The sequence below is a fragment of the Homalodisca vitripennis genome, chromosome 1 (assembly GCF_021130785.1).
Source record: "Homalodisca vitripennis isolate AUS2020 chromosome 1, UT_GWSS_2.1, whole genome shotgun sequence".
Classification (NCBI taxonomy): Eukaryota; Metazoa; Arthropoda; class Insecta; order Hemiptera; family Cicadellidae; genus Homalodisca; species Homalodisca vitripennis.
This window is the reverse complement of record NC_060207.1, coordinates 173,063,722-173,080,570: the sequence shown is the minus strand read 5'-3', so window position 1 is coordinate 173,080,570 and position 16,849 is coordinate 173,063,722. Positions and strand designations below refer to the sequence as shown.

Here is a 16,849-nt window from a genome sequence, read left to right as displayed (position 1 = left end):
TTATAGAGCATCACACCAAGAACGGTCACATACAACATGTGTTAAATTCATGGGCATCTCGGTGGGTTTAGTGGTGGGGTTACAGCTCTCAGGTATCATTGGCAGCTTGTTGTCGGATGGTCACCAATATTCTACATAAAAGGTACGTTCATTGAGAAGTATGAGAAGGAACATACTCATGTGTCCAAGTTATATCCGATTATAGAGCATCACACCAAGAACGGTCACATACAACATGTGTTACATTCATGGGCATCTCGGTGGGTTTAGTGGTGGGCTACAGCTCTCAGGTATCATTGGCAACTTGTTCGGATGGTCACCAATATTCTACATAACAGGTGCGTTCATTGAGAAGTATGAGAGGAACATACTCATGTGTCCAAGTTATATCCGATTATAGAGCATCACACCAAGAACGGTCCCACATACAACATGTGTTACATTCATGGGCATCTCGGTGGTTTAAGTGGTGGGGCTACAGCTCTCAGGTATCATTGGCAGCTTGTTCGGATGGTCACCAATATTCTACATAACAGGTACGTTCATTGAGAAGTATGAGAGGAACATACTCATGTGTCCAAGTTATATCCGATTATAGAGCATCACATCAAGAACGGTCACATACAACATGTGTTACATTCATGGGCATCTCGGTGGGTTTTAGTGGTGGGGCTACAGCTCTCAGGTATCATTGGCAGCTTGTTCGGATGGTCACCAATATTCTACATAACAGGTACGTTCATTGAGAAGTATGAGAGGAACATACTCATGTGTCCAAGGTATATCCGATTATAGAGCATCACACCAAGAACGGTCACATACAACATGTGTTACATTCATGGGCATCTCGGTGGGTTTAGTGGTGGGGCTACAGCTCTCAGGTATCATTGGCAGCTTGTTCGGATGGTCACCAATATTCTACATAACAGGTACGTTCTTTAACAGATCGGAGAGGAACATCCCCCATGTGCTATATACTCTCAAAGGTCATCCACCTCAAGAAAGGCCACGTATGGCCAACAGGTCTTGCATTCATGGACATCCCCAGTGGGTTTAGTTGATGGAGGGTACAGCTCTCAGGTATCATTGGCAGCTTGTTCGGATGGTCACCAATATTCTACATAACAGGTGCGTTCATTGAGAAGTATGAGAGGAACATACTCATGTGTCCAAGTTTATATCCGATTATAGAGCATCACACCAAGAACGGTCACATACAACGGGTTTAGTGGTGGGGCTACAGCTCTCAGGTATCATTGGCAGCTTGTTCGGATGGTCACCAATATTCTACATAACAGTACGTTCATTGAGAAGTATGAGAGGAACATAACTCATGTGTCCAAGTTATATCCGATTATAGAGCATCACACCAAGAACGTCACATACAACATGTGTTACATTCAGGGCATCTCGGTGGGTTTAGTGGTGGGCTACAGCTCTCAGGTATCATTGGCAGCTTGTTCGGATGGTCCACCAATATTCTACATAACCAGGTGCGTTTTTATTGAGAAGTATGAGAGGAACATACTCATGTGTCCAAGTTATATCCGATTATAGAGCATCACACCAAGAACGGTCACATACAACAATGTGTTAACATTCATGGGCATCTCGGTGGGTTTAGTGGTGGGGTTACAGCTCTCAGGTATCATTGGCAGCTTGTTCGGATGGTCACCAATATTCTACATAACAGGTACGTTCATTGAGAAGTATGAGAGGAACATACTCATGTGTCCAAGTTATATCCGATTATAGAGCATCACACCAAGAACGGTCACACACAACATGTGTTACATTCATGGGCATCTCGGTGGGTTTAGTGGTGGGGCTACAGCTCTCAAGTATCATTGGCAGCTTGTTTGGCTGGTCACCAATATTCTACATAACAGGTACGTTCTTTGACAGATCGGAGAGGAACATCCCCATGTGCTATATACGCTCAAAGGTTCAAGAACGGCCACGGATAACAGGTGTTACATTCATGGGCATATCAGTGGGTTTAGTGGTTCTCAAGTATCATTGGTAGCTTGTTCGGCTGGTCACCAATATTCTACATAACAGGTACGTTCTTTAACAGATCGGAGAGGAACATCCCCATGTGCTATATACTCTCAAAGGTCACCCACCTCAAGAACGGCCACGTATGGCCAACAGGTGTTGCATTCATGGACATCTCAGTGGGTTTAGTGATGGAGCCTATGTGTGTCATACGTAGTGAACTACCTTCAATATTAAGCATGAAATATTTTGTAAAATATGTTAAAATACAGTTTTTTTATTATACACTCAAAATTGTTATATTATTTACATTTTTTGTAAATATTGGTATTTTATACAATTTAGTTAAATTTTATTAAAACTTCTAAGAACAGTGCAGTTGAACTCTGATCTCAATATAAATAAATACAGCAAATTTATTTATGATTGTACCATATCGGTATTGAGTTGACACTTATGGTCTTACATCTAGTTTGCTTAGTGAAAGTCCAAATATACATTATATTCTAACAAAAAAAACTTTTATGTTTATTTTACGAATAGAGAAACAATATGCTTATCAATATCGTTGGAGATTACAACAAATATATAAAATTGTCATTGAGGGATTGCATTCTACTATTTTGATCTGATCACTAGTCATATTTGTACTGAAATTAGTTAGTTTCAGTTCTACGTTATTAAAGTCATAGCAATATTGTGTACTTTTGTGTATGTGTGTGCGGGGAAGATCGACCTCAAAGTAAAACCCTTTGGTTCAATATAGGGGTTGCTGGACTAGCGTGGTCGGCTGTTTGGTTCTATGTCGCCAAGAACAGCCCAGAAGAGGATCCCCACATCTCAGCCGAAGAGCTTAAGTTCATCAAGGATTCCCTTGGAGATAGCCACAACAATTTAAAGGAAACCATAAAGGTTAGAGGTAAAATAAAAATAGCTTGTTATTAAGTTTTTTTCTGAATCACGCCATCTGGGACTCTACCAGTATATGTCAAACGAATTGAAATAGAATCTTTGTTCCGACTATTTTTTTCCCAAAAGAACTCAGAGATAAACTATGTAGCGTTTCCAAAATGGCACTTTTGGGAGGATGGGTGTTGGATTTGGAAAAAGTTTCAATAACATTATAACTATAGTGTTAAACCCTTATCATTTAACACAACATTTTTTATTGCGATTAATAGTATACTCAGGGTGTACATCGCTTTTAAAAACCTGGTTTTTCACTTGAAACTCATTTCTGAGATTTTATGGTGCTTTAGAGAGATAGCTATGTATTCATTAAAGTTGTTCTTGTGATTGTAAAGGCTCCAATCTCACAGATACATGAATTTTAGGAGGCAACACTTTTCTGAGTGAACACTATAAAATTGCTAGAGATCTTATGAATGTATAAGAAGATTAGTAAGATTTGGTTGTTTAGTTGCTTGGATATGAATATCAGCTTTTAGTGCCGATGAAGATGAAAACCTAAGGTAGGACCTGCTTAATACGCAGCTATGAGGTAGAATTACTGTATGTTGAATGTTACAATTAATGGTACAGTCTCTATTTAAACAGCTCTCTAAATTTGTATGGTACCTATTGAATCATTCAACACCGGTTGTGATAGGGGGGAAAGCCTTTGCACCAACGATCGGAACACCACTGAAACACCATACCTGTACAGTCAGGTTAACCCTTGGCAACGCTTGTGCGGTAAATTCGTGATGCTACTTCGAAAATTTGAGGGCTAGAGTCCTTAAGTTTAAATTGAAAGTTCTTATAGAGATCAGTTATGTGGTAAAACAAGTGTATAAAATGCATAACTTGCCGGTTTTATTTAGAAATTTTCTGTGTTTGATTGGTATATTACTTCCAAGGCCAGTTGTATGAGCTTTGTCAAATCAAATCAAATCAAAATCTTTTTATTCATACACACAAAACAATAACATATACACTTCCATAATTTAAATGAATAATTCCCCATATAGACTATAGGTCTGTGTAAGGGGAAGAGTCCATCAATCAGTCTTTTCTTAATTGTACTTAATTGTAATCATAATTGTAATTGTGATCGGACAGTATAAGTGTACTCTATAAGGTAACATGAATGGTTTAGAAAGTCAGAAGTATTGTTTTTTAGATTAAGAAATTAAATAGCTTATATATAATGAAATGGCGTTATGCAGTATCATTTGGCACTATATTTGCCAATCTTCAATACTAAATCTTTTTTTACAAACAACAATATTATTGACATAAGGCTTGTCTTTTTGACTAAAGCCTACAAGTGCTTTTTTACTTGGTGAACATTATTAATGTTCAAATTAGTAGGGTTATTACTCTCAAAGCTGTATATTTTTTCAAATTTTTCAGTATATTTTGACGTTTTATTTTTCTTCATATCGAAATGAGGTTAGAGTCATAGGATCTCCATGAGGCCAACAGCTCTATATTATTGCATTGTTTAAATTAAATTTATGGGTGATCTCAACTCAATCTGTGTTGTCCTATTTACATCATGGAAGTTGGAATATCCCTTTATAAAATTAGTTGAGATGTAACTTTATTAATATTTTATTATAAAACTCATATAATTTACTTTTTAAAATTCATGAACTATATTATTTAATAAGATTGCACAAATCTGTGGCTACTGATGGACAGATACAAAGTAAGCTGAATCCACTAAACCTTTATGAAAACACAATGCATTTTGTAAAATACCAAAATGTTTATTTAGTAATGTTGCAGATAAAACACCCCTGGGGAAAGATTTTGACTTGTGTTCCTCTGTGGGCACTTATATTGTCCAACTTCTGCATAAACTGGGGCCACTACACCATCCTCACCCTGCTGCCAATGTTTATGAAAGGTGATTTTCAATTTACGAAACAAATTCGACTGTCCTTTCATTATTACAATTCAATATGAAAACTGTACAAAGTTGGATATTATCCAAGATGTTCGTAAATGAACAGTATCCAATTTACCAGAATAGCTAGGATCTCTTGATAAGACCTATTTTAGTTTTGTTATTAGTTTGTGTTCACGTCCTTCACGGCAAGGAAACAGGTCACATGCGTAGTCAAATCTAAATGCCTCCGGTACTTTCTGGAGTTTCAGGGATAATGATTAGGATTGCAGGAGAGGGGGCGTTTCGGTCATGTATCCTCTGTAACAAGGTAGGGGCCATGTGGGGTATCCTATGTAACAAAGTAAGGGACTATGTGGGCTATCCTCTGTAACAAGGTAAGGGACGATGTGGAGTATCCTCTGTAACAAGATAAGGGGCGATGTGGAGTATCCTCTGTAACAAGGTAAGGGGCGATGTGGAGTATCCTCTGTAACAAGGTAAGGAGCGATGTGGGCTATCCTCTGTAACAAAGTAAGGGGCGATGTGGAGTATCCTCTGTAACAAGGTAAGGGGCGATGTGGAGTATCCTCTGTAATGAGGTAAGGGGCGATGTGGGTTATCCTCTGTAACAAAGTAAGGGGCGATGTGGAGTATCCTCTGAAAAAGGTAAGGGGCGATGTTGATTATCCTCTGTAACAAGGTAAGGGGCGATGTGGGCTATCCTCTGTAACAAAATAAGGGGCGATGTAGAGTATCCTCTGTAACAAGGTAAGGGGCGATGTGGAGTATCCTTTGTAACTAGGGAAGGGGCGATGTGGAGTATCCTCTGTAACAAGGTAAGGGGTAATGTGGAGTATCCTCTGTAACAAGGTAAGTTACGATTTGGGCTATCCTCTGTAACAAAGTAGGGGCGATGTGGAGTATTCTCTGTAACAAGGTAAGGGGCGATGTGGAGTATCCTCTGTAACAAGGTAGGGGCCATGTGGGTTATCTTCTGTAATAAGGTAAGGAGGGATGTGGGCTATCCTCTGTAACAAAGTAAGGGGCGATGTGGAGTATCCTCTGTAACAAGGTAAGGGGCGATGTGGAGTATCCTTTGTAACTAGGGAAGGGGCGATGTGGAGTATCCTCTGTAACAAGGTAAGGGGTAATGTGGAGTATCCTCTGTAACAAGGTAAGGGAAGATTTGGGGTAATCAGCTTCAGCCATTGCTATCGTGACGGAAGAGGGAGTCTTCTTCTACATCAATATACACTAGGATACGCTGTATCTTTTAGATATAAGGATTATTGTAATACATTTTGACACTAAAGGAACTCTTAACCACTGCAACTTTTATTCTCTGTGGACTACTAGACCTGTCCTGTAGAACAATTCAACCCCATAACCCAGTATCTCATATTTTATGTTTCGAGGCAAATTAACACTGTATTACATTTTTATGTGTGCGAGCTGCACTAATTTTCAGATCGTGCTTAATCTTCCAGAGTTTTTTTAGGATGCAATTTAATTGGCTGAACTTTAGCGTAGCTTGTCACTCATGCGACTGGATAAGTTTTATTTCTATATGTCTGGTTATTATTTAAAGAGGCGTATGTGCGCACGAAGTTTTAAAAACAAACCGACCTATAGACTTTTGCACGAAGCTTCATTTCCATATCGAACACCGAGTTCGATGATAGTGCATGTCATCCCATGGGATTTGGCTGAGCGTTAGCAAATAATTTTATATTGCTGTTATGGGTAAACAATGATACATTCGTAAGAGATTAAAACATGTGATATATTAACACCGTAGCCTAACGATCCATTTTGAACATAATTTTATAGTACCTTCGTGTGTGGATTATTATTATTTAAACACTGGTATAAAACCCAATGTAATGACTAAGATCGGCATATATGATATAATTTATGATTTGGCCGACAATTCAAGAAAGATTTTATATTTAGACTTTAAATTTGGCATGACACTTCTTTTTTTACAAGTATGTGTTCTATTATGCGTCATTTTCGTGTCAACTTTTTTGTGTTATCGTCTCTTTGTCTACTTGTCAGGTATGTCGAGAATGAAATGAGATTAATTAGAAATGTTGCCTGCAACCTAAATGAAGCCGACATGTGTAGTTCCAAGAAGTGCCACGCGTAGTTCTACCTTACATATTTATATTTAAAAAATATACAAATAATCCAGCTGTTTCATGGATAACATACCAATGGAGTAAATAGCTATCCCCAAGGCAAGAAGACAAAGCTTCTGTTTGTTATTTATACTTGATATTCCTTTTTCAAAAATGTTTCAAACTGTGTGGTTACTAGTTTGGTATAAGTGGGTAGGCATCCATTTGAAATAAATCGAAGAAATTATACACTACTATAATTTACTCCCAATGTTCAACTGTAAATTCAGATAAGAACAGATTCCTCGTACTTAATGAAATTATTTTCTAGACTGATTTTGATTCTTTAATACTTTAGTTCTTCGTAAATTTGACAGGTTGTATAAAGCATCAGACTTATTTCTTACGCAAAAGGTTTGTTTTGTTAGCATTATTAGGTTTATTGTTAAGTGGGTAATATTATATTTTGTGTTATTTAATATTGTATTTTTCACCTGAAAACTTTTAATCAATTATTAAAAGTTAAACAGTAACAATTAAAAATGGATTACTATTTTACAAATTCATTGCAATCCATTTTCAATCATATTTACTTTCAAGAGTACATTCGATTATTAACGACTATTTGTATTATCAATACAAAAACCCAGTTTTAAAGTTTTGCAATAATTTAGAGTACACATCCAGTCTCCACACGCAAGTCTTCAAGTAACGCTCATTTCCAACACAGGAACTCCAACAGAAACGCAACGTACGTGACCTATTATCTAGTTATAACTCAGTATCATGGTTGCCCAACGCTGTAAGGCAGAACGTTCTTTTGTACTCAAGTTGCCTTAGATTGGTCTGAATTATGTAGAGTGACATCAATTTATCATACCCGGAATTTTAACGTTGGCCTTGACTCTAAGCCAACTTTAAATGGTGAACTTTCACAGTAACACTAATTTGTAAAATTTTATATATCAAGGCTTTTTAAATAAAAAACAATCTATTGTAATTTAGTAATTGTCAAGGATATACTCGTAAGTGGTATGTGCAAAATATCACTACCCAACATTGCATCAAACATTAACAATGCCAATTCATTTTCATCTCCAAAAATCTATTGTAGACATTTGAAACAATATTTATATTTCTATAAATCATAAATATTTAAAACGATTGAAAGAAAAATTTTAAAAACATTAATACATTGATAAATAATATGGTTTATTTTATTTTGAGCTAGTTTTAAATTTATTTATGGTTACCACAGCGGTTCTGGGTTATTATTGTCAAAACCATTTGTTATAATCCCAATTTGAAGCTACAAACAAAAAAAGAAAATAAGATACCAATGAGATAGTATCTATATTTTTTACATTCTATTGTATTGTATTCGTAGTGACCAGGTAAAGTATGATAAATAATAGCTTAAACATTACAAACCTTTTATCAGTAATTATTTGCTGTTATAATTTTGTTTGGTCTAGACAGTTTAAAAACTAAAAATTACATTAATGAAATATTATACCTTATTTTGCCTTATTATTCCGGTAGTTTTAAATGACTACGAATTGCCCCATTCATATCAATTTGTCAGAATCTGATAAACAAGATGTCAAACGTTCATAAGTCTTTGTTGTAATTACACACGATCAGTGGCTCCATCTTGCTGAAACCAGTGCGTTTAATTATCCTGAATACCTGGGCTCTCAAGTTATTGATCTTTCTTTAATCAAACACCACCGATGTATCGATTAAACATAACGTCCATTGCGACTAATTCCACAATTCTGTGCACTCAATGTAGATGCTCACCTTTGGCTAATATCATCCAATTCCGTTTGTTGACCAACCTTCAAGTGAACATAAGCATCATCAGACAGTCGTGTCTGCTTAGGACTTTCAACATTGTTCTGCAATCGCTGAGCGTTTTTAGGAGTTAGATTTGTGAAACATGCTGAATAAGGTGTGTTGTAAGAAGGCTTACTGTAATTTGCTTTTTCAAAATATGATGGCGATCAACTCATTGAGTCTGAATTGAAGACCCTTACTTCCTATATACATTTAATTGCTGAAAGTATTTCATCACTGTATGGAAGTAGAAAGTACAGAAGCCTCTTTTCTGTTCTTAAGCGTCTTCTAACAAATATAAAACCAGATAATAAAATATACAAGATATTCTAAAAAAAAAAGGTTAAATATTGATATATGTAGACGTTGATATATGTGTTCGTGATGTGCCAGCGCTTTTCACTCGCATTTCTATAGCACCCAAATATCAGAAGCAGTTTTTATTACTTTTACCTCCAGTATTGTACAGGGAAAATATAAAACTGTACAATTAATAGAATTTCGTTTTTTACTTTTTAATATTTCTTACATTAGGGGACGTCAAGACAAAATCGGCGTCAGCAAAATGTCCCTAAAGTTTCAGTAGGTATATATGTAAGAATGTGGCCAAACGAACAAGCTAAAATGTTTTGACCACTGTGACATCCAGGTTTCCAGTCATTGCTAAGTACCAATATAAAATTAAAATTTCTTTTAGATCCGCTCATAATTTCTATTATGTTATTAGTATACATATGAATTTTTATCTACTGCCTCACTAATGAGTTTCTTTTAGAATGTTTGCACTATTTTCTATGTAGCTTACAGTTATCGTTTTAAACTTATGAATGAATTAATATTTAATATGTGTAAATGAAAATAAATTGAAACCTCAATAAGCCCCAATAGATCCTCTATGTACAATGAAATTTGATATTAAATATAATTTGGAAGTATGGAGATACTTATAAATTATGTGTACTCAATAAGAGGGATACATATCAATGATACTCAAAAGTAAAAAAAAAAATATGATTTACACGATCAAGGCACGTGTTGGTTCTATTAATTGTGGTCACCTAAAATAATTGCTCTCTTTATGGTTCGGAAAAAATCTTCTGACCTTTATACTATTCTCAGACATATTCGACTACCAGCTGGCTAATGCAGGTTTCATCACGTCGGTGCCTTACATCGTGATGGCTATTACCATGCAATTCGCCGGCAATCTCGCCGATTGGTTGGTCAACAAGAACATATTCTCTGCTACCATGGTATGTACAGACACATTCTCTTTGTATATGGGTACTGCATTGTACCTCATTTCTACTTTTGTTAAATTTTTTATTAGTATAACGTAACTCAGTAATGTACCTAACTCTATAAAAATACGCTAACGATATATAAAGATAGATACAGTTGAATTTAAAAAACAAGTATGCCCCTGTTAAAAAATATAAACTTCTTACCTTACAAACTAGTGAATTTAACATTTGAGTTTTTGTGAAGTTATGTTTCTTTATCAGAATAATCTAAAATATAATGTAAAATGCTACAAGGAACTCACTGTAACTTCTGACACCTAACAGCAAGAAACAGGACATTTTTTATTACAGTACCATTTCCTGATTCAAGTCAAGAAACAGTGTAGAAAATGATTTAAGGAACTTCAGAAACATGTTTTTATTAAATAAATACAGTACTTTATTGATCATTGGTCGGCAATATTGATAACTATAAGTATGTATATGTAAGTTTGTCTCCATATTATAAATGTGCGATCTAACCTATGTTTTATTTTTACTTACCATCTCCAGGATGATACGTTTTAAAGTCGTCATTGGAGGGATAAATTGTAATAATATCATTATAGTATTAATTGTTTAATTGTATTACATGTTTTACATAAATGGAAAATATGAAACAGAGTTTGGTTCAAATTCGTGGGTTTTAACATAGATTATTATCAGTGAATACTCTGTATAATTAGAGTATATACTCTATACCTCTATATAATATAACTATACTCTATTGCTGTTATAAAATAATGATCAAATTTAATAATGATTGCAGGTTCGTAAAGTTCTCATCAGCGGAGCCTTCTTTATCCAAGCGGTGTGTCTGGTACTGGTAGGCCACCTCACGTCGGTGTTCGGTGTGTTGCTCTGTCTCATGATAGATGTCGGGACGGAATCTTTCTCAATGACGTCATCGTTGTGAGTCTTTGTCAAGTGATCTCTGAAATACTCTGAAGAGTGGAAATATTTTCCAGAGAAATTATTTACCAACTTTAATGAGAGTACGAAGTACAATATCTGGTAGTCACTTTATTGTCCTTGAACAGTTGATATTCATTACCTAATATGTACCAGACTATATGTAACCAGATTATCGAGACTTTCAGCTTTCATGGTTTACAATTGTGGTATTTATGAACTAAACCATGTAGCATAACATGCAGGAAAAAAATAGAACTGTATCCTAATGTGTTCAAGATCATAGCTTACTTAACCACGCATTGACCAATTATTAATCATCGTTTTTACGAAGTTTTGAAATTAGTACCTTCATTTGCCATCGTTTAGTAACACTACGTTTCGAGATCTGCAATCTGATCTCTTCCTCAGGCGATTAAATAACGTAACACGTAACTACAATGTAGGTTAAAATAAACTAATCAAACCAGATTGTTGTGACACGTATCACAAACGCGTTTTTTTGTATCATAGAAAGATGGCAAATGTCTGGAAAAAATCAGGTTTCCTTCACAACTCTTCCATCGTCAAAGAGAAGTACCTTCACTTACGCTCAGCCACATATAATCTTAGATTGTTGGTGATATTAAACAGTGTTTAATGTTTCAGTGTAAATTGCCTAGAGCTAGCCCCGCAACATGCTAGCGTAATGTTTGGACTGTCCAACACGGTTGGAACCTTGGCAGGCAGCATCAGCCCCCTCGTCTCCGGGTTCATAATTACGGACCACGTACGTATCTGTGCTAACTGCAGAACTTATTTTAATATAAATTGATTATGTATTATTGGAGAATAAAATATTCATCATGAAAATATTGACTTGGTTCGAGTTCTGCCACCTCCCATGAGGACTACATCAAGTTTGTAGTTCCTGTTTAATGTATAGAAAACGGCACATTTCCAAACGCTTTAAGCCCCATTATAGTAATGTATATTTGATTATGCTGAATGTTTCGGTTGTGGGTATGATATTGACCTTTTCTATACTTTGTACAAACGTACATTGTCTTTTCCTAACCTTGTAGCTGGTCATAATTGTTTTATAATTTAAATACTTGATTAATTCATAAGGCAAATAAAGATTTTAATTTATGTCAATGCAACTGGAATAAAAACGAAGGCGGATATAATTTAACGCAACTCCAATGTTGCAGTTGACTGTTAATCATAATATAGACGTAAATAATTATAATGTACCGTTTTACTGGCACATGAGGGGTTAGCTTTGAAATTTACGTTTTGCGAAGGTTCAAAAAGGAAACGAAAATCTTCTGAAATTAATAAAGTTCAAACTAAAATAACACTTCTTCTTGAAAATAATCACTGGATTTAAAATTAAAATAAAAACTTCTTGATTACTTTTAAGTTCAAACTTGTAATATATTCGTCACTCAAAAAATGTACAAAGTTCTCACAGCTTGTCTTTTATTCAATTTTCAAAATTCAAAACTTTCACACTCTGGCAATTCTTCACTTTAATTTATCTTCAAAATTCAATTTTATTCTGTTACTAATTTCTTTACTTTACTTTAAATATCAACAATATTTGTATTATAAAAATTCTTCTGTGTTAGAGAATTAAAATTACTTCTTTTCAGTGTTAGAGAATTAAATTGCTGAAAGCATCCGCAGGTTCGATGACGATTAGCAAGAAACAACTCTAAACACTTTCAAAGGCTTTAATCGTTACCACTACTACAGATCAACTGAGACGGGAGTTACGGCACGTCTACCTCACCCCACCACTCAATTTCGTTATCAAACTCTCCCATCTGCGATGCGCGCCTCGCTGATAGAAGGCTTTTTTGTACTGTCCAGTCCTTATCATCCTTCTGGGCCTACTCCTTCCACCGGTAATCCAGTTACCCCAAAACTACTGTTTAATACAATCGGTACAATACTATAGTGCCCGATATTCCTTGGTCAGCTGAACTGTTCCTATTTACGTCTCTTTTTAAGGGCCCCACAGATTCTTCTTAAAATCTTAAAATCGATGTCTGTTCTAGAGACATGAAAATTTGTACATACATTCTTCTTTGACCTTGAAAGAACTCTATTGATTTTAGTTTCACTTAAAGGGAATCCATCCATTTGTGCGATAACTCTGGATATAAAGTCCAAGAATGAAACTTGGTACATAAGTTCCTCATGGTTAAAGGAAGAAATCTATTGATTTTAAGGTCAAAAGAACAAGTAGAGCTCGTCCGAACAAGTATTCTGTCCATCTGTGCGATAGCTCTTTTACGTTCAATCGGGTCTTTCAATACTCCGTCATAACGGTTTACTGTTTGTACGGTGCTCTCATTCATGTGATTTCAACATTAGTACACGCACTTTCGATGTACATGTTCCTTTAGTTGTGGTTAGGTATTGTCTGATCAATTTTAAATTTCATGAGAGTGTTTTGTTTGTGTTCAAAGAGTCAGGAGCAGTGGAGGATTGTGTTCTATATCGCGAGTGCTGTTCTACTAGCAGGAGCACTGATCTATGGTGTTTTCGCTTCGGGAGAAAAGCAGCCCTGGGCCATGGAGGAGAAGATAGCAGAGAACAACTTCAGTTCCCAAAAGCACTCCCACGATAACAAAGCATATGTTGAAGAACACCAGTGATATTTTGGAAAAATATATTGTTGTTATTGAAAATATATTATTTATAATCTAAAAAATCTGAATTTAGTTTTTATGTTCCTAGTACAATAAAAAAACATAAGAGATGTTATGTTATTAATGTGTAGTAAAGCTTTTTCATATTATGTAGCCCTGAACTGCGGAACTAATAATAATAACACGTACCTTCGTCAAACAGTTCAAACTATAGTCATACACTACTATAGTCTGCCGTAGACGTCAATAAATATTAAATTGACGCGAGTATTATCTAATACGGGTTATTGCTATAAGGAAAATGATCTTTATCACCATCAGCATTACTTAGACAATAAGTATTTAATAGTAAATATTAATAACGATTAATTGATCGGTAAGTTAACGTTGAACGCAAATAATAATTTCAAGTTAGTAAATTGGCAGTTTAAATTCATTACATCTTCTACAATCATGTATTTTGCTAATTTCAATATTCTCAACAACCATCGGAGTAAGTGAGAAACAAATGAATTTAGTTTACACAAACAAGTAAATAAAATGTTTCAGTTCAACTCTGGAAAATAATTGAGGTCATTAACCACATTTGCTGTGTTTAGAGTAAATGAGAAGACATTGAAGGGTAAAACAATTTATATTTACAAGTAATAGCTGTAGTGATAACATAGTGATAGCTCTACACCGTTTGTGGTTCTACAAATATATTATTGTCTTTGGCTCTTGTAGAAAACCTATTTACATGTAGTTGAAGTTCAAATAATATTTATTGACCTTCAGGAAAGAGTGAAAATATTAAAATAATTTTGAATTTGTTTGCAATAGTGCACGATGCAATATTTTTAATACTTTGCTACACGAAAAAGTAATTTGGAAAAATCACTTCGTAAATCTAAAGAATGAATAAATAATTGTGTAACTAAAACATTAAAAAAATATTCTTCTCCTTAGTACAAAGCAGGCGGTGTTTTATACTGGTTGGGGGAAGAGCTTATATACCAACATTTAAGAAATAATTACCTTGTGAAATAATTTTACCACGTAAGGATCAAAGATAAAAAACTGTTTCCTTTGTCTTGTTCTCAATAAATGTAACTAATCTGATACACGGTTTAAACAAAAAATGTGATTTTTGAAGTAGAAATAATATGAACGTGAAAATGCACAAATCCAAATTCTATCATAACGTAGACGATGTTTACACATTACAATTTTGCAGCTCTTAAGATTTCCATCAAATTTGCTACAGAATTCTGAAATTTCAATACTCTGACACAAGTTACAATAACATTAAGATTTGAACAACTATGCAAGAAAGTAGCTTTAAGTAACTTTGTGTGTACAAGTGCTACAAGTTGAAACTAGTCCAAGCATTTTTAGACTACTTTTAATTGTTTTGAAATGCGTTGATTTTATTTTAACCGGTCTTGTTATTTTTAATTCTGTTTTGTTCTAAATAGAGAGACTATGCAAGGTTGAATCGTTTAGTGTAAAGGCTGTTTAATACTGTTACAGCACTGTATTCTTAATATTACTAATATCCGTTTCACTAAATTGAATTTACTAACTTTGCGCAGCATAATAATCATGGAACGGGTTAAAATATAAGTGTTACTAATTTCCAGACTATAAGCTAAAACGCAATGTCTAGTATGTATAAGGAAACAGTTTGTAATTTATGTGTTCTCTTTATAAAATCTTTGCAGTAGAAACAAATACCTTTCCATCGTCTCCACTTTCCACTGTCACCATTGAAACCTCAGTAGGTATTTGCCAATTGGACATATACAACCACATTATTACTCGCATCAGTAGAAAACGTGAATACTAGAGTAAACAAATAATGGACGACGTGCTTATCAGCAGATTGGCAAGGTCTGAGTCAGTCTCAAGGAGAGTTATGGACAGGCTGCCGTCAACACGGTGCGCCAGGTGAGTGATTTAAGATGGCTGATAACTGAATACGATGAAGGTAATAACTGTTGTTAATATTGTACGAGTTTGAGAGTTATGTAAATCTTAATGGGTATATTAATCTGGGGACATATATGACTATTTGATTGAAATGAAAAGCGTTTGTTACCCAAATGGTTTAAAAGGATTTTGTACCATCGCCATATTAAACAATTGATTCAACATTGATAAATTCCCGCCCTAGAGACCAAACACAACTAACAAAAATATATTATTTTACTAAATATTGCTATTTTCCCACCACAATTAGGCTATTTTTCTAATATAAAACATAAACATAACCTATCATAAAAGTAATCAGTTACTGTTACTCAATTTTAGGCATATTTAGGTACTTGCTAACATAATAGTGTGTCTTACTTTAAGTTGGTGGTCCTTATTATTACAGTTATGTTTCTCCTAAATGTGTTTAGAATAACGGTTGAACAGTATCAATCCAGAGTAGAACGGTACAAGCTCAAATACACAATATACTGCAAGTAAGACATTTTTCAGCGAATACCTATGCATCAGCTTATCAAAGCCTCTCTATCTGGTAAAACAATGAAGAGTAAGTATATTAGGTTATTTAAATAATTTTTTGAATTAATCTTCTAAAACATAATTTGCTAATGATTCAAATGAAAATTATTGTTGTTTACAAAAATGTTAAAGATTCTGAAGAGTTACCCCAAAAGACCACCTCATATCTCAGACTGCAGATAAATATAGCCATAATATATAAACACCAGTACCTCTTGTTAGGTATAAAACATGATAGGTCACTTGTAATACATATCCTGCTGAGCTCAAATTTTTTCTTAAAAGATCTGGATATGATTTTTCCAATTTAGGGTTTTATCTATGGTCACATTTTTCTCTTATGGTTAATAAGTTTTGCAAATAAAACAATTTAAGAGAGCACTGAGGCCTTCAAGAGTTAATAAACGTCACATAAGAAATAGAGTTTCTCAGCTAATGCTATCGATTGTTCTCTTTCTATTTGAGGCACTTTCACACACGTTTGGTTTAAGATATAGTCATTCCTTTGTACAAACAAAACGCTATGGCCGGTACGATGCAAATCGTATTTTTTCTTTCATTGTATGAAAGTGTCAGGAATACAACATTAAAGTAGATTTACAATGTAAGTTATTTTCTGTCTCTGATCTTAAATAACGTATTAAACTAACTGTTACCATTATAGCAGATAAACACATATCTTCTTGTAGTATAAGGAATATATTTCAATATTAAGTCCTAGAGTTA

General features: G+C 34.6%; 2 protein-coding genes across 7 annotated transcripts in view; both read left to right on the top strand.

The window, feature by feature from the left end:
- LOC124352747 (vesicular glutamate transporter 1-like) overlaps positions 1–13,740 on the top strand; it is a 77,656-nt gene extending 63,916 nt beyond the window's left edge. For all 4 annotated transcript variants that reach the window (XM_046802400.1, XM_046802403.1, XM_046802401.1 and 1 more), the window contains exons 5-10: positions 2,765–2,910; positions 4,732–4,852; positions 9,913–10,046; positions 10,846–10,988; positions 11,637–11,757; positions 13,448–13,740. In XM_046802400.1, the coding sequence (XP_046658356.1) occupies positions 2,765–2,910; positions 4,732–4,852; positions 9,913–10,046; positions 10,846–10,988; positions 11,637–11,757; positions 13,448–13,636 (854 nt within the window). In that variant the 3' untranslated portion in view covers positions 13,637–13,740. The remainder of the gene's footprint in view (positions 1–2,764; positions 2,911–4,731; positions 4,853–9,912; positions 10,047–10,845; positions 10,989–11,636; positions 11,758–13,447) is intronic.
- Positions 13,741–15,455: 1,715 nt separating this feature from the next.
- LOC124352746 (vesicular glutamate transporter 2.1-like) overlaps positions 15,456–16,849 on the top strand; it is a 36,285-nt gene continuing 34,891 nt past the window's right edge. For all 3 annotated transcript variants that reach the window (XM_046802397.1, XM_046802396.1, XM_046802395.1), the window contains exon 1: positions 15,456–15,559. In XM_046802397.1, coding sequence (XP_046658353.1) covers positions 15,471–15,559 — 89 coding nt within the window. In that variant the 5' untranslated portion in view covers positions 15,456–15,470. The remainder of the gene's footprint in view (positions 15,560–16,849) is intronic.